At 37.0% G+C, this 23231-nt stretch overlaps 1 protein-coding gene across 2 annotated transcripts in view; it reads right to left on the minus strand.

Annotated features, from left to right (window-relative positions):
- Positions 1–19281: 19281 nt before the first annotated feature.
- The window catches only part of SNX7 (sorting nexin 7), a gene marked incomplete at its 5' end in the record, with an annotated part of 97480 nt that continues 93530 nt past the window's right edge, over positions 19282–23231 (minus strand). Inside the window, one exon of one of the 2 annotated variants that reach the window (XM_082657478.1) lies at positions 19282–19644. In XM_082657478.1, the coding sequence (XP_082513604.1) occupies positions 19567–19644 (78 nt within the window). In that variant the 3' untranslated portion in view covers positions 19282–19566. The remainder of the gene's footprint in view (positions 19645–23231) is intronic. The other variant, XM_082657479.1, reaches the window with a different exon arrangement.

Raw genomic sequence — 23231 nt, forward strand, 5'->3', positions numbered from 1 at the left:
GCCTTCAGCAAGCACCTTAGCTGCTTGTGGTTCTTTACCTGGTGGGTGACCAAAACCTTCATTCTTAAAGGGTCAAGGCCATTGGAATCCCTCCCTGAATTGGGTTGTCATAGTTTTCCATTGACCTTAGTCACAGGGCATGGCAATATTAAGATGCCCTAATTCCAGACGTACTCTTACTTACCTACATTGTGGAATAGCAGTCCATTTTCCCCTTCATAGTCAGGATCAGCCAGCACAGTAACTCCCTTCTTTGCCTATTGATTCAAAGGTATGAGGAGCCCAAAGTGGTCAGGCAACAGTCTAAACTTGCAGTTCAATGGAATCGTTGTGTCTCCTTATGGAAATATGCCTCCCTTTGGAACTAATCCCTCTAAGCCAGTAAAGCATAAAGTCATGAGACCAGAAAGCAAAAATTTTGCTTGTGTTTCACTAGGAGTAATAGTGAGTGGTGCCATTCCCATTTCTGTCACTTGATTTTTGGACCTGTGAATCCTGGCTATGAGTGAAATAGCACCCTGTACTGGATACTAATTCAGTGCATATACAGCCTCCTGTAAGGTTGGTCCTGACTGAGACCCTGCTTCACAATTTCTTCATAAACTCAGAGACTAAGTTAAATTATCCCCATTGTAACTTACAGCTTTTAGGGTCCTATATCATGACTGTATTATACTTCATGCTTCTTAGATTAAAAAGATTATAATGTTTACTTGTTATAAAAGAATTTTGGGATCTTTTTTCTTTAAAAGGAATTACCCCCAAATCTTCAAGTATTTGCAGCCTAGCCTTAAGAGGAGAAAAATATTGACTTCCTAAATGGGATTCTCAATGATTTTCATCACATTATTAATGGAACATTCAACTAATCTAACCTGTTACAGAGAAAGGATCAGTATAAGACCTTCAGAAAAAAAAAAAAGAAGAAGAAAATGCAGCTATTATATATTTTCAACCTTAATGTTTAGAAGTGGGTAATGATAGTTCTTTGGCTTGCATTTCCATTTTAGCTCTTTAAAGTTTACTGGAGGATGCAAATTATGCCATCAAGCCATCTTGTGCTCTTTAGGGCTTTGTGATAAAATAATTAAACAAAAAACGTTTCTCTCCAAAAACATATTGATTGTGGCATAATTCTCCCTTCCTTCAAATGTTAGAATCTGAATTCCTTAGGTCAGAATGTATTCCAATATGACAGAAATACATGAACATGAAACTTCAAAAAAATAATGAGTGTAAGAAAGGATGATAATTAAGGGAAAAATGAAGAAGGAAAGGGGAAAAGGTGAGTTACTATGCTGTTACTCTAAGAAATATTTATATTTTATAATGATTTCAAAAGCAAAATTGACTGCAATGATAATTTAGAGGAAACAAATAATGGGGAAAGAAACGATATGGCCTTCAAGAGCGGCTCTGGGCAAGGTTACTAAGTCTGGCATCAAGCTTGAAGACATCTCAGAACCCTCAGTCTTCCATCTGTTATCCATTGCAGCAGACTTGTGGTGATGGGAAATGGAATTTCTATACTGTTCACCCAGGGTTCTGACTTACTTCAGATACAGCTAGTTATTCACCCCATATCTAGCCTTCTCTTTTTCTTAGTAATGAAACTTTGATTTTATTCTATGGAAGTTGCATATACAAATAAATAGTAAATTCTCCAATCTTCCTTGAAGCTAAGTGTGGTACTTGACCAGCCACTGAATTGTGGTAAATTCCGGCCATTGAGTTATAAGCAGACCTGTTTGTTAGCATTAATTTCCTAACTGCCAAGTTCAGTAGGTCCATTTCCTATATGTTGGCTCTGAAGCGATTCACCTTATTTTGTTTTTTATTTATCCTGAAACTCTGTCCTTCCTTTGCTTTCAAAACAAAATTCTGTATTTTCTTCCCTAACATTTCAGCAACTCCTTTCAACTTCTACTGCCACTACTTTAGTTAAGATCTGAGTAATCGCTAATCTGTGCTATAGCAACAAATTCTTAATTAATCTTGCAGCCTCCAATTCAAATGTAACTTCGGTTTGTTATGCACAGAATCACCTTATTTTCTCTAATCACTTTAAATTAGTACAGTTTGAGGCTGATACTATGAGGCAGAGAGTTAGAGAATAATTATTATTACTGTGACTGTATTCTCAGGATGACATAGACAAGTAGATTTCAGGAACAGGGGGACATGACAAGAAATAAACATTTAAACTCATGCATATGTGGTCAATTAATTTGAAGTCAAATAGTCTCTCCAATATACTGTGTTGGGAAAACTGGAGAGCCACATGCAAAAGAATGACACTGGACCCCTATCTTATACCATACACAAAAATCAACTGAAAATAGATTAAAGAATTGAACATAAGACCTGAGACAGTAAAACTCCTAGAAGAAAATATGAGGCGTAAGTTCCTTGCCATTGGTCTTGGCAATGATTTTTTTGGATCCGACATCAAAAGCAAAGACAACAAAAGCAAAAATAATCAAACGGGATTACATCAAACTAAAAAGCTTCTGCACAGCAAAAGAAAACACAAAATGACAACCTACAGAATAAGAGAAAATATTTGCAAGCCACATATCTGATAAATTGTTAATATCCCAAAATAGAAACTCATACAACACAATAGCCAAAATCCAAACAATCTGATTAAAAAATGGGCAAAGGACCTGAATAGAAATTTTTCTAAAGAAGATATACAGATGGCCAACAGGTATATGAAAAGATGCTCAATCTCACTAATCATCAGGGAAATGGAAATCAAAACCACTATGAGGGGCTTCCCTGGTGGCGCAGTGGTTGAGAGTCTGCCTGCCGATGCAGGGGACAAGGGTTCGTGCCCCGGTCCGGGAAGATCCCACATGCCGCGGAGCAGCTGGGCCCGTGAGCCATGGCCGCTGGGCCTGCGCGTCCGGAGCCTGTGCTCCGCAACGGGAGAGGCCACAGCAGTGAGAGGCCCGCATACCGCAAAAAAAAAACCCAAAAACAAACAACAAAAAAACCACAATGAGATATCACTTCACACCCGTTAGGATGTCAAATCAAAAAGACAAGCAATAACTACTGCTGGCAAGGAGAAAAGTAAATGTCTGTACTGTTGGTGGGAACATAAACTGGTACAGCCGCTATGGAAAACAGTATGGAAGTTCCTCAAAAAATTAAAAATATAACTGTCATATGATCCAGCAAGTCCACTTCTGGGTATATATCCATAAAAAGCAAAATCACTATCTGGAAGAGATATGTGTACCCCTATGTTCATTGCAGCATTACTCACAATAGCCAATATATGGAAACAAACTAAGTGTCCATCAACAGCTGAATAGATATACAATAGAATATTACTCAGCCTTAAAAACAAAAAAGGAAATCCTGCCATTTGTGAAGACAAGGATGAATCTTGAGGGCAGTATGCTAAGTGAAGTAAACCAGATAAAGAAAGACAAATACTGCATGGTATCATTTATATGTGGAATCTAAAAAAGCTGAGCTCATAGAAACAGAGAGTAGAAAGTTGTTGCTGAGCCTGAAGGGTGGGGGAAATAGAGAGAGGTTAATGAAAGGGTACAAACTTTCAGTTATAAGATGAATAAGGTTTGAGGATATAATGTAAAGTGTGGTGACTATAGTGATAACATTATATTGTATAACTGAAATTTGTTAAGAGAGTAGAACTTACATGTTCTCACCAAAAAAAAAAAAAAGGTAAACATGTGAGATGATGAATGTGTTAATTAACTTGACGGAGAGAATCCTTTCAAAGGTACACATATGTCAAATCATCATGTACACTTTAAATAACTTACAAATATTATGTGTAAATTATATCTTAATAAAGCTGAAAAAATTTAAATGAATAAATAAATAAACCTAGCTATAATGTGCCATGGGAGGATAGAGGGAAGAGTGACTCTTGGAGATGATAGGAAAATTCATCAAAGATTGGATAACGTTAAGGTCAGTCTTAAAGGATGCGTATGAGTTTGAAAGGCAGAAGGGAAGAACTCATCAGTAGAAAGAAAAACGAGCAAAATTGCAGAGGCATTAACGTGTACCAGTATTTGGAGAATGCCAAGCAAGTCCATGCGATTGGACTTTTCAGTGGGTAGGGAGAAAAGCACGGAAGGTCATATAGGCCACAGTCTTCAAACTAGCCTGTGGCTACAGAAGAAAATTTCCCAAAGGTGAACTGGCATGGGTGACCTTTTTGGTAATCAATTTTTAGATATTTTTTTGCTAACGTGTTTTTAATTACTTGCCGTTTTAGCCTAAGTATTTTTTTTTTTTTGGCCAAGTGACGTGGCATATAGGATATCCTAGTTCCCCGACCAGGGATCAAACTCACACCCCCTGCAGTGGGAATGCAGAGTCTTAACCACTGGACCGCCAAGGAAGTCCCAATTTCTAGATACTTTACTTAACTCCTAAACATACTCTTTTAAAACTCCTTCAGAATGTCTCTGTTTTTTAGAAGTCATGCCTAATTTTCTTTCTCATCTTCCTTTTACAATAGACCTTCTCCCACTTTACAAAGGAGAGGCATATCTCTTACACAGTTTACAAAGTTTACTTCAGTTTACACAGTAAACTGAATTTTACTGTGGCTAACTTCCCAGGGGTACAAATCCACTGGTCACTGAACAAAGAGACTATATATATATGATGTGTGTGTGTAAATAAAAATGCTGTATTCTTGTCAATGTTGAGATGTTCAGCATTTTGGGTGAGGCAAGATTACTTAATTTTTATTTAATGACTTTATCTTATCCGTCTCTGGATGATTATGAAAGAAAGCATGGCTCCAGAGACTGTGTCTCATGAGAGTAAAGCAAAGATTTTATTATAAGAAATGCTGAAGGTTGTGATGCTTTATTTTATCCAAATGACACACTGGTAGCAAGACTGATCTATTTATCTATCTGTCCACTTATCCTTCCGTTTATCACTTATCTCTCATGCAACTATCTTAGAATTCAGAAGGGAGATGATTACGGTAAAAATACGAATTTATATGTTTATTTGAATTGAAAAATAAAGACAGGATTTCTTACAGAAAGTCTGATTTGACAATGAGGGCTGGCTTTGCTAATTAGGTCATATGGTAGACATTTACCATAAACTGAATGAGCTAAGTCTGTAACTCCAAAGTTCTGACAAAGACATATTTAAGATACATCAGATTAAAGCACTTTACTTTATCAAAATTTATTGTAAGGGCCAAGTTTTATTAAAATTAGCGATAGCTAAATTTTCCCAAACATTTCTGTTTAACTAAGTGCCTCTAAGTGAAAGAGTAAGAGAATTAGTAATTGTCACTGAATAAGTCTGGGTAAAACCTATTTTTCATATGTTCCAGAAACTGAAAAGTGAAGAAGGACTCTGTGTGATAGCCATGTAAACAGCAGCTAATTGTGCCGTGTAGATCTCCTTCCAAGAGCAGACCTGCTGTGAGCAGTGTAGTTAGCAGATGCCTCCAGCTGCCACATCTCCATTTCTACTGTGATGTTCACAAGAGGTCATGCTTTCCCTAGGCTGCTCACAGCCAGTGACTGAGCCTGGCAGAGTGACTAGAGCTGGGCCATTTCTGCCAACACCAGACTCTCCCAACAGTCATCTTTGCTCTGGGGCTGCCTTCTGACCTAAGACTTTCTCAGGGCTGTTCTGTATCCTGAGGTCCTTCAAACCCAGTTTCCTTTCCTTCCACCTCTTAGGTTTAGATTTGCATTGTAGTCTGAAGCCTTTCTCTGTTCCTCGCTACTCTATCTCTTGTAGGTATATCCTATATAAATCTTTGACATTTCTAATGTTGTCTTGGTGTCTGTGTCCTTATCTGACCAACTTTAATGCTAGGGCATCAAATCCTTTTCAGATTCTTTGCTTTCAAAAAAATTTGAGAGAGAACCTAATCAAATTGTCCACTCCCCAATAAGTGAAAAATAAATTTTGTTAATAAATCTGGGATTGGGCTAATCGGCGTTAAGAGTAATCTCATACCCTGTTTGGGATGAATTCAGGAATTCAGACCAAGGTCAATTGTTGCATAATTAAATAGACACAGGGATTGGTTCAAGATGGGCATACATTCCAATCTGGAGAAATGATACACAAGGAGAAGTTTGTTGGGTAGTCTGGGAAAGAGTTTTCCTGTTCTTAAAAATAGGTAACTACTGGAAGACAGTTCCTAGTATCCTCCGGATGCTCTGTATGTGGATATGAAACCAAAAATCATCATTTTCACTCGGTGAGGAAAGCAAGCAGAGGAAAGGCCAGCAAGTGAAGTGCTCAACGAACAAGGGAACTGCAGGGGGGCAGAGGTGGGGTGATCTGAATAAGTAAGTTGATCCTAAAGCCCACCCCTTCTTCTGGACCTCCTAATTAAGGGAGGATATATTTCCTCTCTGATTAAACCTCTTAGGGTCAATTTTCCTATGTATTATCATCAATGTGTCCTACTTCCTTTGTCAATGTTAGCCTCCCATTCCTCTACTTAACATCGGAACCTGTCCTGAATCCAGTGTGGGCCAGTCCCCTCCCACGTGGAGTGGATCCTGTTCTGCATCCCCAGTTCCTTGGGCTGCTCTCCTGAAAATGGCATGCAGTTATTTTTCTAGCCTTTGGGCACTGCCTCTGTCTGAAGCCTCCCACTTCTAATCTTTTTCTAGAATGAGACCAGTTTGGATGTGGATACCAGCCTGAATCAAAGCCAACTTCGTGACTGTTTGCTGCATTTTCTGCTGCAGAGTTCATTTCCCCAGCTACACCTGTCTCTAGCCTCTACAACTTCCATATCAGCCAACACCTTGAGTTTCAGTGGATGGCTAAGATTTCAGAGATTATGGCTCCAACAGGAATATAAAATAAGTAACTTTTAAGCTTATTCTCCTAGGTAATTTTCACAAATATATAGTTGTGTACAAACACATATTATGCAACCTCTCTCTATATGCACATAAATATGTATCTCTCTATATGTATCATATGTGAACATTTCTTACTAGGATATGCCCAGTACGTTATGGGTAGACCAATCAGAATGGAGAACAGTAAGCAACAGAGTGAATGCAGGTAACTTCCAGGCCCCAACTATCTCTTGAGCTAACACTTCCACTTCTGAAATTTGGGGGCAGTCTAGGAAAGGTTCCAGGGGAGAGGCCAGCAAGGTGATTGGAGGCCTATGGCAGGGGCTATTACCAATTGTTATCAAAGTAATCAAATATTATAATGGCCAGTATGGCTGGATTAGTTCAAATCATCCTGAATATCAACTCTGGTTATGACAATTTGCAGGCTTTTCTTCAAGTTGTGAACAATTCCACTGATGTTATTATTTATACTCCAGCCTTTTCCTTCTCCCTGTTCTTCTGCTGTTCCTAGCTTGCAAATATCCTCCAGTGTCCTCACCTTTTTCACTTACTATCAAGGAAGTCATAAAACCATACTGATTACATCCTTAATAAGTTCATGCTATCTAACCTCAATCTTTTCTGGTAATTGCTCACAGTTCCTAAAAAACAAAAATTTGGATAAAGTTAAACTACTTATCTTGAGACCTTTTCTCTCATTCACTGTACTCCAGACACCCTGGCTGTCTTTAACTTCTTTTTGTGCATCAAGCTTTTTCCCACCTCAGGACCTTTGCATGTGCTGCTTCACTCAGCTGCATCTACTCCCCTTTGCCTACTTGGCTAATTCTTATTTTCTGGGTCCTCAGTAGTCCTTCCCTGTTTACTCAACTTAAAATAGAGGCTCCACATTATTCTCTCTATTGGTGGTTATGTTACATCATAGCACTTGTCGCTGTTTGTAATTGTGCATTGTTATGGGTTGAATTTTGTCCCCCACCAAAGAAGGTATGTTGAAGTCCTAACCCTCACTACCTCAGACTGTGCTCTTATTTTAAAATAGGGTCATTATAGAGGTAATCAAATTAAAATGAAGTCATTAGGGTGGGCCCTAATCCATTATGACTAGTGTACTTGTGAAAAGAGGAAATTTGGACTCAGAGACACTAATGACGAAAACTATATGAAGACACACAGAAAGAAGATAGCCCAGTGACTGCAGTGGCACATCTACAATCCAAGGAACACCAAGGATGGCCAGCAAACAGCAGAAGCTAGAAGAGGCAAGGAAGTATTCTCCCCTAGAGCCATCAGGGAGAGGACAGCCCTGGTGACACCTTGATTTCAGATTTCCACCCTCCAGAACTGAAAGACTAACAATTTCTATTGTTTTAAGCCACCTAGTTTTTGATACTTTATTATGGCAGCCCTAGAGCCTAACACACGCATTAAATAGACACTTAATTTTTATTTATGCATGATGTCTACCTCCTCATTAGAGTTTTAGCTTACTGAAGGCAGGTTATGTTTATTTTATTTAGCATTACCATTTACAACAGCACAGATGATGGTATCTGGCACCTATGAACAGTGGAATATTTGTGGAATTAGTGAATTACTGTTATGACTGGATGCACGGATGATGGATATTTGAATGCAAAGTGTTTCAAAAGATTTGAGAATCTCAGATTGCTTAAATAAACCACTTAGAAGCAATAATAATTTAACCTTAAAATCAGTAATCATAATACTTCAAGTAGGAAGAGAAAATTGTTTTTGCATAATTAACAAATGCTTAATTTAACCAGCTCTGATTAGCTCTTTAATTGCATGTTCTGGGATGATTTGCCTTAAAATGAGAAAGCATTGTTCTTCTGATCTTACCGAAACATTACCCTAACTGTCATGTTTAGAATAAAAAATACAAACAGTGTCTCCGATCTCCATGACTTACATTAAAAGAAATATAAACAGGAACTGTGGACATTCAATTTTTCTGTTTTGAACATATGTAATTATAGCCTTAAAGAACTGCACTAGCCAAAGTGGTGGTAAACACACACAAATACCTGTCCTATTTTAAAGGATCTCATCGCTCAAGAACCTTTTGAACATGAACATAAATACATTTTCAAACCTGGGGAAAGTGTAATACACGAAAAGAAGGGAGGAAGATAAGCAATAGTATGCATGCAGTTGGCTTCTGCTCCAATGATTTTTAATTCATATGTCTTTCCACTAATTACCATACACATTCACACACTACACATGTGTACGCACACATCCACACACACACACATCCATGTACATAAGTACGACCTTAAATGTGTATCCATATCTATCTATATTCACACGCATACATCATATTCTGAACCTTTCTTAATACACCTTAGTAACTATGACCATTAGCATGCTTTATCTCAGGATATCCTGAATTCATGGATGGACTGAAAGTTTCAAGTATTTGGGCAAGTAACAAAGGAAAGCTGATGTAGAATTTAGTATTTTTTTAAAGTAAGTAGTCAAAGTCAGCTGTGTATGATTTATTCTAGTACTTCCCAGCAATGTAGATCTGGCACGTTAATTCCCCCTTTCCACAGATGGGAAACTGGGGCCTAGAATACTTAACTAACAAGTTCAGAATTTTAAATGCTAAAATGCTTCTTCTTCTTCTTTTTCTTTTTTACAGTATGCTCAGTACTTAATTCTACCTCTAACAACTCTAAGAGTTTATCCAAAGCCATTATTAACACAGAAGAACATTATTTCTACATTTGTAAGCTAGACGTCAGAATTGGGTTGCCAGAAAAAAATCTGTTTCCAGACAACTTCTATTTCTCTCTGAAGTTAGGCTGTTCATGGTTCACGTTGCTATACCCCTACATCTGATGTGTAAAAGCTAGAAATTAGGAAACTTTTCTTGATCTTTATATTATCTATGAGTTGATCAGTACCTAATTGTTGCATGTTTCTATTTCACATTATGTAGCGATCAAATTGATTCTTCCGTTTAGGAAAGAAGCCTATGCTGTAAGGTAGGTCTCTCTGGGAAAAGTCCTAAGATCCGGTTTCTATCTTTTATGTTTAACGTGTGCACTTAATATATACAGACCTTTACATAAATTATTTTATGCAGTACTATGTTAGTAAAGTACTATTATTAGTCTTTTTATAGAACAGGTAAAGCAGGGTGGATCAGGGCACAGATTCTGGACTTCTGGTTTTCACCAACCAGTGCAATTTCAAAAGAACTACAGGGAGATGAAATGATGGTGTATTAGTCAGGGCTCTCCAGAGAAACATAACCAATAGGATGTGTGTGTGTATAATTTATTATATATAATAAAGGTATCATAAAATTTATATTATATCATAAATATTATATATAATAAATATACAATTATTATAAGGAATTGGCTCACACAATTATGGAGGCTGACAAGTCCCAATATCTTCAGTCAGCAACCTGGAGACCCAGGAGAACTGATGGTGTAGTTCCAGTTCGAAGGCCAGTGGGCTCAACTTCACCAGTCCCCAAATCTGGGAAAGCTATAGACCAAGGAAGAGTTAGTGTTTCAGTCCAAGTCCAAAGCCAGAAAAATAGCCAGTGTCCTAGTTCAAAGGCAATGAGGCAGCAGGAGTTTCCACTTTTTAGTTCTATCCAGGCATTCAGCTGATTGCATGAGGTCACCCACATTAGGAAGGGCAATCTGCTTTACTCAGTGTATGGATTTAAACGCTAATCTCATCTGAAACACCCTCATGAAAACACCCAGAATAATGTTTGACCAAATATCTATCTTGCCACCCTGTGGCCCAGTCAAGTTGACACATAAAATACAATTAAATTTTATTTTAATAAGTACGGACATTTCAATTATCATTACCTCATAAAGGAAGCATATTCATGACTTTAAAAATGACTTTAAATAGGACACAATTTCAAAACAATTCATGAAGAGAATTAAGTTTGGCTATATAAAAACTACAGTAATTATCTTTCATTTTCTCATTTTAATGTGGACCAAATAAAACTGCCAAGATGAAATGAGTCAGAAAATCGAGATTTGGAGGCTACAGGGAGTATGCAAGGGAGTGAAATATTGAGGGGGATGTCCACTGAAATCCAGGGCTGCTGTGACAAAGACCTGCTTTTCTGCAGTTGAGAGTACAAAAGGAGTGATGAAATGGAGAGGGCAACCACCTAAGAGTCATTAGGCCCCTTTGAACTTTTCTTTTCTCACATGACAAAGGCTGACTGAGATACTGTTAAGAACTGGTTGTCAAATGCCCTGATTCTAGATGTTCAACCTAAGCAGATCTGTGAAATGACAGAAATAAAACAATTTGTCAAAAGCTTAAACCTCAGAGATCTGATGCAATGTGGTGCTGTGGACAGAAAATTTGGAAGTCATACTGTGCTTACCAGGTGGCTCTAGTCATTCTACAGTTGTATGAATTTCATGATTTGTTCCTTTCATTTTCAGAAGAAAAAAAGGACTAATCCTATTTAAAAACAAAGCAACATAAAATAAAACAGCAAATTAAATCCTTTGTAAAATACCTGTGGAGAAGGGAACAAATGGGCCTAATTCTACTGCTTTAACTGTGAATGCTTTTTCGGTACTGTTTGTACGTGAAAGTTTCACTTGAGATGTTATGAAAAAAGTAGCTGCCTTTCAAATGAACATTCTCTGTCACAGGTGTCAGAATTAAGAGGTGCACTGCTAAAGTGAGTCAGCATATAACATGGTAGAGGAGTCCAGGAACAGACTGATCAACTACAAGATCAATTAAGGGCATGTTGGCATCCAGAGCACCTCCTTCAAGGCTGGTCTGGGAGCTGTGGGAAGATCAAGGTAGCCAGGCCCCAGGAGGCAGGGGTTGAAAAGCTTCTCCCCCAGTGCAGATTTATATATATATTTTTTTCCTTCACTGTGTCAGGTGGAAACACAAATAAAATTGAAAAGAAAATACCAGGGACAAATGGATACATTAATATGATTCTGTTTGTGAAGATTAAAAACTTTCTAGTGACCTGTGTATCAGTTCTAAATAAATTACTGGGTAGCATTGTTTGCGGGGGGAAGTCCCTGCCATCCTTGTTTAGTCTCTATTAAGGAAATCTGTGTCTTTTTAATATTCTTGTGATGTTTTAAGAGCTATAGGTCTCTTCTTGCATGTTCCACAGTAATGTGTTTGTGGGTTTTACTTTTGAATGCTTGCTTTTAGAGAGAAAAGGACATTACCCCTTTCCCTTTTCCTCGATTCTCGACAACCCCAAGGGGGATGATTTAAAGGGAAGGGGTGGGGAAACACCAAAAATGAATTTATTTTATCTAAGCTCTGTAGCAGGATTCATGTTGTCCCTCTGGCAGTTCTTTCTATTTCCTGTATATGCAATAACAAGGTTTTAAAAAAAAATGATAAAGAAGCGAGACTCTTAGACAAAGTATTTATGTAATTATTTGGTAACTCTTGTAAATAGGTGGAATATGAATGCTCGGAATATTAAACTTTAATTTATTGACATTGTACATCACTCTGTGTAAATAGGATTGCCGCTGTCAGGTTTTGTGGGTTTGTTTTCCTATAGTCAGTTTTATTTCAGGGTCACAGGATCGCTTTTGAAAGTAGAAAACACACTTTCTGCACCGACATCAACACACTTTTCAAAAGAGTTGTCTGCAAAGAAATTTTTTTTTCTTTTTTAATGTCCAAAAGTGGGGAAAAGTGCTATTGCCTATTTTACCAAAACTTGGGAAGGTTGAAATTTCTAAGAGTGGTTCTGAGATTGCTTGGGGGCAGAGGGCGGGGAGTGCAGAGGCTGTGGTAGGACTTCCTAATTTTTCTTTTGTATTTGTATTTGCTAGTCTCTGATTTCTTCAAAACGAAGTGGAATTGACTACTTGCTGTCTTCAGTATTGATGGTGTTTTGAATTGGTGCCTATAGAGATGTATATTCAGAGTTCAAAAGTCAGGTGCTGAGAGCTGGTTTAAAGACAAAAATTCATGAAGTTATATTTTGTGTTATAGTTTTTGATGAGTTCTTTGGTTTTCTGTATTTTTGCCCCCTCTCTTTAAAATATCATTGAAATTTCAATAATTTTTTATTGAAATGTCAAAAAAAAATTACGGGCATGGGCACTTCAATTTAAATTAAAGGTGTTTAAATGCCATTTTTCACATGCTAACCTGGCTTAAGAGACCTGGAAATCTCCACATCATAGACTAAGTTCATTATTCTTAACTTTCAAATCTTCATGAAACAGTGAGAATACTGAACTTGATCTTTAATGAAACTGGGTGCAGCAGTCCCTCATTACTCCATTCACGTTACAGTATTCATATAGTTGGTTAAACATATTTGTAAAAGAAAGGATCACAGCTTTGTCATTCAATATATCCTTCACATCAGTGTGCTTTGATGGAATCTCAATGTAGTATTTCAATACAGGAATATATTTTATACACTGGGCTCAGTCAAATCTAATGTAAAGGTTGTATTTTCAGTACAGATGTGTGCACTGTCAACTCTAATTTCACAGTCTTGTGCTATTTCTTAGCCAATAAAATTATGATTGACTTCCTATGTAATTATATGTGCTGGACTAATGGTTTATTTATACTTGTAATCTCTAATCCACGTTCCTTCAAGAGCTATTTTTACGTTGGTCCTTTCTTGTTGAAGAATTCTAGGCATAAGAACAGAATATTGTTAATTATATAAGTGTATAGAACTTATACCATCTAAATGAATAAAAATGTAAGCTCATTTTAAAATTATACTGTGGACATAATTACTCTGTCTTCCCCCAATCTCTTCTTTCTTTTGCATAAAGCAGCCCTCTTTGTTTGGAGGATGAACATCTAACATGGGGTCTGAATGAAAGCTGCCATCTTCCTTTGGCAGTAACCTCCCTGCCTGCTGTAATTTGTATAAAAGTGAGAACCTGACCTAGAATATACTGATAATAGCACCCTGGCTCCATATACTGATGATAGCACCCTGGCTCCCAGCTGCAAAGATTGGCCTGGGGCAGGGATGTGGGGAAGAGGGAGTTGGCTGTATCCCAAACCACTTTCCTGGGGATTTTCAAATGAATTGAAGCTGGAAGGGAAGAGCTTTTTCCTTCCTAGCAGCAGAGCTGGGGACTCGTGAGCCAGGAGTTACTAGGAGACATTAATCTAGCCCATGATTCCCCAACTTCAGCGACCTTGCATTTTGGGTCAGACAGTCCTTTGTCGTGGGGGGCTGTCCTGTTTATTTTAAGATATTTAGCAGCATCCCTGACCTTTATCAACTAGATGCCAGTGGTACCTTTACCCATAATGTGGTTTCAAAAAATATCTCCAGACTCTATTAAATGGCCCCCATCTGAGAACTACAGAATGAGTCTCATGTATGAGCAGGACTAGGTGGAAGTGAGGTCAACCTATTCGAGCAAAGTAGGAGATAAAGACAGAAGCAGAAATAAACCTGTTCAGAACCAGGTATGCCCAAGTGTACCCTTTTCCTTTTTGGTTATGTAAGTCCATCATTTCCCATTTTTCTAAAGTAGTTTCTTGCTTTTGTCAGGTGGAAAAAGAATTCTGAAACAATATCAGAAAAAGAGACGGGAAAACTGGGCCAAAGGCAATAAAAATAATCAATCAATAATAGGGTTTGATCAAGGCATAGATTTAACTGTGAGTTTTGAAAAAAAAGAACTTATAAACCTGTTTAAAGCAAAGAAATTGATTATGAAACAGACGGTCAACAGCACGAGTAGAATCCTAAGAGTTCCAGAGTAATATAAAATTATCTTCAAGGTAGTAGTCTTGGGATGAGGCATAAGAAACGGGGAAAACACATTTATTTGCATCTTCTTGAGATTATACACATGTCCAGTGATAATTTCCTATTTAAAGTGTGTGTCTGTGTGTGGTTCTCTAAAAAAGGAGCACATACTGTTTTCTAGTCAATCAACTGCCAATAATAAAAAGAGAGAAGGGAAAGTACAAACTGTGAACCAGACACGTTAAGTAACATCCCCCAAAATATCTTAAACCTGAACCCACTGACTCTAAAATTCACATGAGTCAACCTCTATGATGATGACTTTCACCCAAGTACAACACAGGAAATAAGTTTCTTTCTTCCTAGGACTTTAGGTCAAAACAACAGAGAAATTCATCATTAATGTTTCCCCTTTGAATAGCCACTTGAGGCAAAAAGATTTCAAATTCCCCTCCAGGTAACTGGAATGAAAGGAGGGAGTGGAATCCTTAGAAAGAAAGAAACAGTATTACCTGGTTAGAAGCAATTGTACAAGATGGACTTGAACCATTTTCAAAATGTGCCAAGTCTATCACCAATTCCATATAGCAGCTACTGGCCTGTCTCACTTGAAATCCTTGTCTTTTTGTAAAGGCTATGTACCGGGGGGAAGGTAACTGAACAGCAGGAAATCTGGTTTTTTGGGAAGCAGTTATTGAAAGAAGGCAGTTGTGGAATGAAAAGTACCTATAAACTTTAGGGTAGATCTTTCCTTTAAGTAAAAGTCAAATGTGTTATTTTGTTGTTGTTAAATCTTTTTTTATGCTAAGGTATCCAGTAATCATATTTTCATATCACTAACAACCCAACCACCACCTCAGCACACATCACAACAACCAGTTCAAGAAAGCTACACCAGGAGTTCCACTTCCAGGATGACAATACAAGGAGCTCCGAGGACCCATTCCCCAGCAGTGAAAATTATAAGACATAGTCTCTTCAGCAAATAGTACTAAGACAACCGTATATCCTCATGTAAAAGAATGAAATTGGGCCCTTTCCACACATCATATGCAGTAATTGACTGAAATTGGCATCAAAGACCTACATCTAAAAGTTAAAACTCTCTTTAGAAGAAAACATAGATCTGCATAACCTCTGATTTGGCAATGGCTTCTTGGATATGATACCAAAAGGATAAGCAACAAAAGAAAAATACACTAAACTTCACCAAAATTTAAAACTTCTATGCTTCAAAGTGCATTATCAAGAAAGTAAAAAGAAATATTTGCAAATCATAATCTGATAAGGGATTTGTATGTAGAACACATAAATAACTTTTACAACTCAATTATTAAAAATGGGCAAAGGATCTGAACAGACATTTCTCCAAAGGATATATATAAATGGCCAACACACCCAAAACAAAAGATGCAACAGGAAATGCAAATCAAAACAAGACACCTCTTCATCCATTAGGATGACTACAATAAAATAAAATAAAATTTAATTTAATTTAAAAAATAATAAGTGCTGGTGAGGCTGTGAAGAAATTAGAACTCTCATACACTGCTGGTAGGAATGTAAAACGGTGCAGTCACTTTGGAAAACAGTCTGGCAGCTCCTTAAATGGTCAAATACAGTGGTGATATGACTCAACAATTCCACTCCTAGGTATAGGCCCAAGAGAAATTAAAACATATGTTCACACAAAAATTTACATACCAAGTTTTATAGCAGCATTATTTATAATAGCCAAAGCTGAAAACAACCCAAATGTCTATCAGTGAAAGAATAAACAGATAAATGGACACATACACACACACACACACACACACACACACACACACACACCCCAGAATATTTTTGGCCATAAAAAAGAATAAAGTACTGACAAATGCTACAACAGGAATGAACCTTGAAAACATTATGTTAAGTGATAGAAGACAGTCACAAAAAATCACATATGATTCCATTAACATGAACTACTATCTAGAATAGGCAAATCTATAGAGACAGAAAGCTGATTAGTGGTTCCTCAGGCCTGGGGACATGGGGGAAGGGGTTATGGATATGGAGTGTTAACCAAAAGGTATGGGGTTTCTTTATGAGGTGAGATGATGAAAAACCAGAAGCAAAGTAAGTAACTATAAACAAGAAAATGGCTGCACAAATCACTACAGATTCAGACTAGGAAGTACTGTGCAGCCATTTAAAAATGTATAAGAGCTATTCTTGACTTTGAAGGATTTCCACAAGATATTGTGAAGTGAGGAAACAAAAGGCAAAATAGTATGTATAATATGACTTCATTTTTATAAAACAAAGCTAGAAACTGTGTGTGACGGAGTGTGTATGTGTGTGTAAGTCTGTATAGGATACTATGAGCATAGAGCAATGTAAGAAAGGATACATATTAGTTAACGTGTGTAGCCTGTGTGTGTGTGTGGTGTATACGTGGGATAGCAGTCGTGGATAGAAAGGGGGAGAGAAGCGAGGAAAGGCATACAAAGCTAAAGTTTTGTTGAGATATAATTGATATATAACATTTAAATGTTTAAGGTGTACAACATAACGATCTGGTTTATATATCGCAAAATGATTACCATAATAAGATTAGTTAACATTCATCACCTCACAGATACAACCAAAACCTTGACAAGAACTTTTAAGATCTATTCTCTTGTCAACTTCAAACACGCAACAGTATTAACTATCTTCATCATGTTGCACATTACATCCCCAGGCCTTATTTATCTTATAACTGGAAGTTTGTACCTTTTGACCACCTTCACCTAATTCCTCTACTCCCACCACCACTTCCCTCTGGCAGGTGTTCTAAGTTTCTGTATCATTTAACACCCTGTGAGTTGGAAATTATTATCTCTACTTATTATCTCCATTTGAGTTCAAGATTATTATCTCCAGATGGGGAAATGGAATTTGGAGTGGTTAAATGGCTTGGAAAACAATACGGTTGGGGCCATCCTGATAGGAAGGACTCTCACCCAAAATTTGTTTTGTATGTCAAGACGGGCGACGCCATGAACACACCAACAGGGTATGAAAAGGTTTATCACTCATATAATGAGGCTTCCTGGGGAGAGCAGGGCTGGCCTCTCAGGCTGTTTGAAAATGTCTTGAGACCTGGGAAAGGAGACTGGCTTGGGGTTTTTATGATGGTTAGAGGGTGAGCCCCTGCATGCTGGGAGGAGGCTGTATGGTTTGAACTTCCTGTGAGTGCCGAAAGAGGGAGCACTCTTTTGGCCTTAGCAGCTTGTCCAGACACGGGGCAGGGGAGGAAAAGGGAGGTGAGGCTTAAAAACTGTCAGCAGGGTGGTGGCGCAGTGGTTGAGAGTCCGCCTGCCGATGCAGGCGACACGGGTTCGTGCCCCGGTCCGGGAAGATCCCACATGCCGCGGAGCAGCTGGGCCCGTGAGCCATGGCCGCTGAGCCTGCGCGTCCGGAGCCTGTGCTCCGCAACGAGAGAGGCCACAGCAATGAGAGGCCCGCGTACCGCAAAAAAAGAAAACAAAAAACAAAAAAAAAGCTCTCAGCAGTCAAACATCAAAAAATGAAGCCAGGGCTTCCCTGGTGGCGCAGTGGTTGCGAGTCCCTGTCGCACGGGTTCGTGCCCCGGTGCGGGAGGATCCCACATGCCGCGGAGCTACTGGGCGTGTGAGCCATGGCAGCTGAGCCTGCGTGTCGGGAGCCTGTGCTCCGCAACGGGAGAGGCCGCAGCAGTGAGAGGCCCACGTACCCCAAAAAAGCCAGATTCTTTATCACAAATGGTTTAAAAATTGTACATGCCACTATTTAAGAAAAATGTTTAGTTTTATATTTATATGGTGTTTGTGTATCTCTTGTTTTAGTTAAGATAATCTAAATGTCTAGTTTGTGTGTGTGAGATACTTAAGAGCTAGTAACCAAATGGTACTTAAAGTCATACATGTAACAGGCATGACTAAATACCTCAAACTTTACTCAAAGTCTTGAGAAATATATATTTCCAAAAATTGCCAAATATTAGGATAACCAATACATTCAATTTTTAAATGCAGCCATAAAATGAATATAAAATTACTCTGTATGATAAATATTACTAGAATGTAAGCCTGGAGAATGAAGTGAGTGTAATGTGTCTTTATCATTATCATCATAAGCACCTGCAATTGTGCCTTACAAAGAGTAGACCCTTAACAAATAAATGGGAGAACAAATTTGATAAACACTGTGTACATTAAAAAATAAATCTAGATGTGAATTGTGAAGAGTATGTAAAAAAAAAATACCAAAAAAAAGAATAAATTTACTAGTGGGAAAATGACTGTATAAGGAATTCTAAATAGTAACTCAAAAAATAATTTAAATTTATCTTGGTAATCTTTAAACAGTTACTTAACTTTTAATAAACCAACTTTTGAAGTTATCATTAATGTTTAATAATATTTAATCATTTTTGCATATTTACTTTGAATTCCTAATATCAAAGTAAATAGCATTTCAGAGAAAATTATGATGAAATAATGGTGAATACATAGGATAGTTGTTAACATACATTGGATTCACATTAGAATCTGCTTCAGAGGCTTGAGCTACTAGTAGAAAAAGAACACACACAAGTCATTTCATATTAAACTTTTTATTAAAACTGAATCTTTACAATATATTTAAAATGACATGTTCCACAGACAAATATTTAAGAAAAAAACTTTTTAATGTATAATTATTGGTATACAAATTTAAGAACATAGTTAAAACTAAGCTAAATATTTATATGTATATATATGTATATATATATCCAAATTCATATGAATGCTCTGGAACACCTGAGTTTTAAGTTGTTGGTTTTCCAGATAGTGTGAAACACTTTTCGTTCACTTTAGAAAGGACCCAGCCCATCCAGAAAGAATAACTTTGGTTAACCTTGGTTATCTCCCAAAGATCACAGAGAAGTCTTCAATGCGATTACGATTTATCTTCAGAGGCTTCTTCCAAGTGGAGATCTGTCTGTGATGTAAGGAAGGATTCCCATGTAGCAAGGCACTAAATAATGGAAACACACCATGAGGAGGTCAACAGTAGTTCACTTTCACTGTTAGAAGGATTAATAAATCCTTACGTATCTGTTCCTATAGCAATCTGCCCTACTCCTCTCTCCCACAGGCTTGCCAGGATCCCTGTCATTTTCTACATATTTTAATTCTTAATGAGGGAAACTGTTGCTAAATAAGAGGAAACCATAAGAGGTTAAAAAATTAGCATGGATTAGTTTGCTGAAATAATCCACTATTCCCCCATTGTCAGGATAGAAAACAGATCTATAATAAACTGTAGAGGGAAAGATGGACCATTTGGATCTGAGGGGGCAGGCATTAAGCATCTAGACAGAGGAGTAGTGATACAAGCATGGCTTAATCAGATTTGAATCCTACTATATCAAGTGTGAGTTTGTGCAAATTGATTAATCTCTATTATAGTTTCTTCAGCTATAAATTAGGTTAATGACAATACTTACCAGTAAAGCAATCGTGAAAATTAAATTTACATAACCTGTATAAATTTCTATGCAGAATGCCTGGCTCAAAGTAAGTATTCAAAAAATTAGCAATGATTATATTATGATGGTCTGCTGGGACTAGGTGGTGAGATAGTCATTAATGTGCCCAGGAAATGAATCAAGGTGACCTAATTGATATCTACAGAACAAAAGAGAATATGTATTTTTTTCCATGTGCATATAAAACATTTACCAAAACACACCATATTCCAGGTTATACAAGACATCTCAATAAATTTAAAAAGAATCAAGTTATATGAGGTTTGTTCTCTGAACATAATGAAATTAACTTAGAAATCAGCAATTGAAAGATATCTGAAAAATCCCCGAATATTTGAGATCTAAACAGGACACTTATAAATAAGCCCTGTGTCAAAGAAGAAATCAAAAGGTAATTTAGAAAGTATTTTATTTTAAACTGAATGAAAATGAAAATACAATGTATAAAAAATTTTGGAATGCCACTGAAGTAGTACATAAAGAGAAATTTATACCACTAAACACCTTCATTAGAAAAGAAGAAAGGGTCTTAAATGACTTGAGTTTCCACCTTAAAAACTAAAAAAGAACAAATTATAACCAAAGTAAGCAGCAGAAGAAAAAAACCAGAAAAGATAGAAGTGTGACTCAATGAAAGAGAAAAACAATGAAACCAAACATTGAATCTTTGAGAAGATTAATAAAATAGATAAACTTTTAGCCAGACTGTTCATAAAAGAAGAAAGATGACACAAATTACCAACTGTTAGGAATGAGAGAGGTGACATCCCTTTAAATTCTACTGAAGGAAAAAAAGAAAATATTATTGAAAACTTTATACCTATACATTTGAGAACTTAAATGAAACCAATGAAAAGATACAAACTACCAAAACTCACTCTAGAAAAAACAGATAATTCAAATGAAGTTGAATTTGTTGTTAAATATCTTTCCACAAAGAACACTTCAGGCCCAAATGGCTTCACCAGTGAATTCTACCAAAAACTTAAGGAAGAATCATATTAATTCTAACACAAACTCTTCCAGAGAACTGAAGAGAAAGGAATGCTTTCCAACTTACCAAAGACATTACAAAAGAACAAAACTACAGACCACTATCCCTCATAAACATAGATGCAAAAATTATAAACAAAATTTTAGCAAATCAAATCCAGCAATCTATAGAAAGAATTATATTTCATGACCAAATGGAGTTTATCCCAGGAGTGTAAGATTGGATTAATGTTCAACTATCAATCAATGTAACTGACTGTATTAAATGTAATTTATTATCATCTCAATAGACATGGAAAGACATTTGTCAAATTACAATGTTCATTTCTTACTTTAAAAAAAAAATTCTCAACAAATTAGGAACAGATGGGAATTTCTACAACTTGAGGAAGAACATCTACAAAATACCTACAATTAACATCATATGGAGAAATGCATTAAATATTAGCAGTTATTAGTATTTTATTTCTTTTCAATGCCAGGAAAACAATTTTTAATTCAGCTTTATAGATACTCAAAAATCTCCTTCACCAAATTTTGAGTATAAAAAAGAAGGAAATACAAAAATACCTAAATACAGATAATGTTTAAAAATCTATCCACAACATTTACAAAACAATGAAAACTATGAACTGGGATTGAAGGGCCCATAGAGAACCATGGTTCACCTTTGGAAAGAGTCCTGTTTCCCTTGAGAACCTGATTTCTGGCCTCTTCTGCGAATCCATACGTTATCTACTATGTGGTAACACTGCAGGGCAGGCCAAAGCAATTACTGCTTTCAGGAGATATCATATCTTTTTGATAACTCTGCCAAACTATCATTTAAAAAATCTTTGAACATATGCAAGGTAAAATTCAAAATAAAAATCTGAGCAGTCTGCTCTATTTAGAATTACTGTCAAATAAGGGATCCAAATTGCACGAAAGATGGTATTAATCCTAATGTGATGAAACTTCTATCACTGTCATATTCTTCAACTCTCCTAGTTTAGTAAATGTCTAAGGAAGATCAGCCCTCCATGCTGATTAGTGTTGTGAATTAACATTTTCATTTCTAAAGCAAATCCTAAAAATGACAGTGAGACATGGTAAAAGAAACAAATTAGCTACTTAACTATCTCCCTACCATCCACCATACGAAAGGCAGAAAAACAATTTACGTATTTTGAAATACAGATTATAGAACACTAGCACAGAAAATCAAGAGAAGTATCATGACAACGGCTGAATATCTATATGAATACTTGGTCAGGCATTGTAATGGTTGTTTTATCACATATTACCTTCTTTAAACCTCACAGTGACTACTATGAATCTTATTTTATAGATGAGAAAGCTGAGGATCAAACGGTTAAGTATGTCTGTGATATTACAAACCTGATAAGAGGTATAGCCATTCATTAGCAAATGGAAAATAACCAATCTCTTGAATGACCACCAGGATACATGGATACATTTAATAAGTCACTGGCCCATCAAGATGAGACATCTTTTTTTTTTTTTTTTTTGAGACACCTTTCTTTTATATAGTGGAAGAAGGACCATTTTGGAGGGCAGGTGAGTAAAAAAAATGCATAATTGCAGGGGGATCAACTTTTTTTAAAAAATAAATTTATTTGTTTATTTTGGTTGCATTGGGTCTTTGGTGCTGCGCGCGGGCTTTCTCTAGTTGTGGCGAGCAGGGGCTACTCTTTGTTGAGGTGTGCGGGCTTCTCATTGCGGTGGCTTCTCTTGTTGCAAGGCACGGGCTCTAGGTGCATGGGCTTCAGTAGTTGTGGCGTGCGAGCACACTGGTTGTAGCACACGGGCTTAGTTGCTCCGCTGAATGTGGGATCTTCCCAGATCAGGGATCGAACCCGTGTCCCCTGCACTGGCAGGCAGATTCTTATTCACTGTGCCACCAGGGAAGTCCCAAGGGGATCAACTTTTAGGAAAGAGTATATATGCAGGTTGAGTGTGTAGAAATTGATTCCTTGCATACCTCTTGGAAATTTTTATGTATTTCCAGGAGTATGTATACCCTTTGAAGATGACTGAGTTAATACATGCCAGGAATATAGTAAGTGCTCAGTAAATG

Source organism: Grampus griseus, assembly GCF_964374135.1.
Source record: "Grampus griseus genome assembly, chromosome: 1".
NCBI lineage: Eukaryota > Metazoa > Chordata > Mammalia > Artiodactyla > Delphinidae > Grampus > Grampus griseus.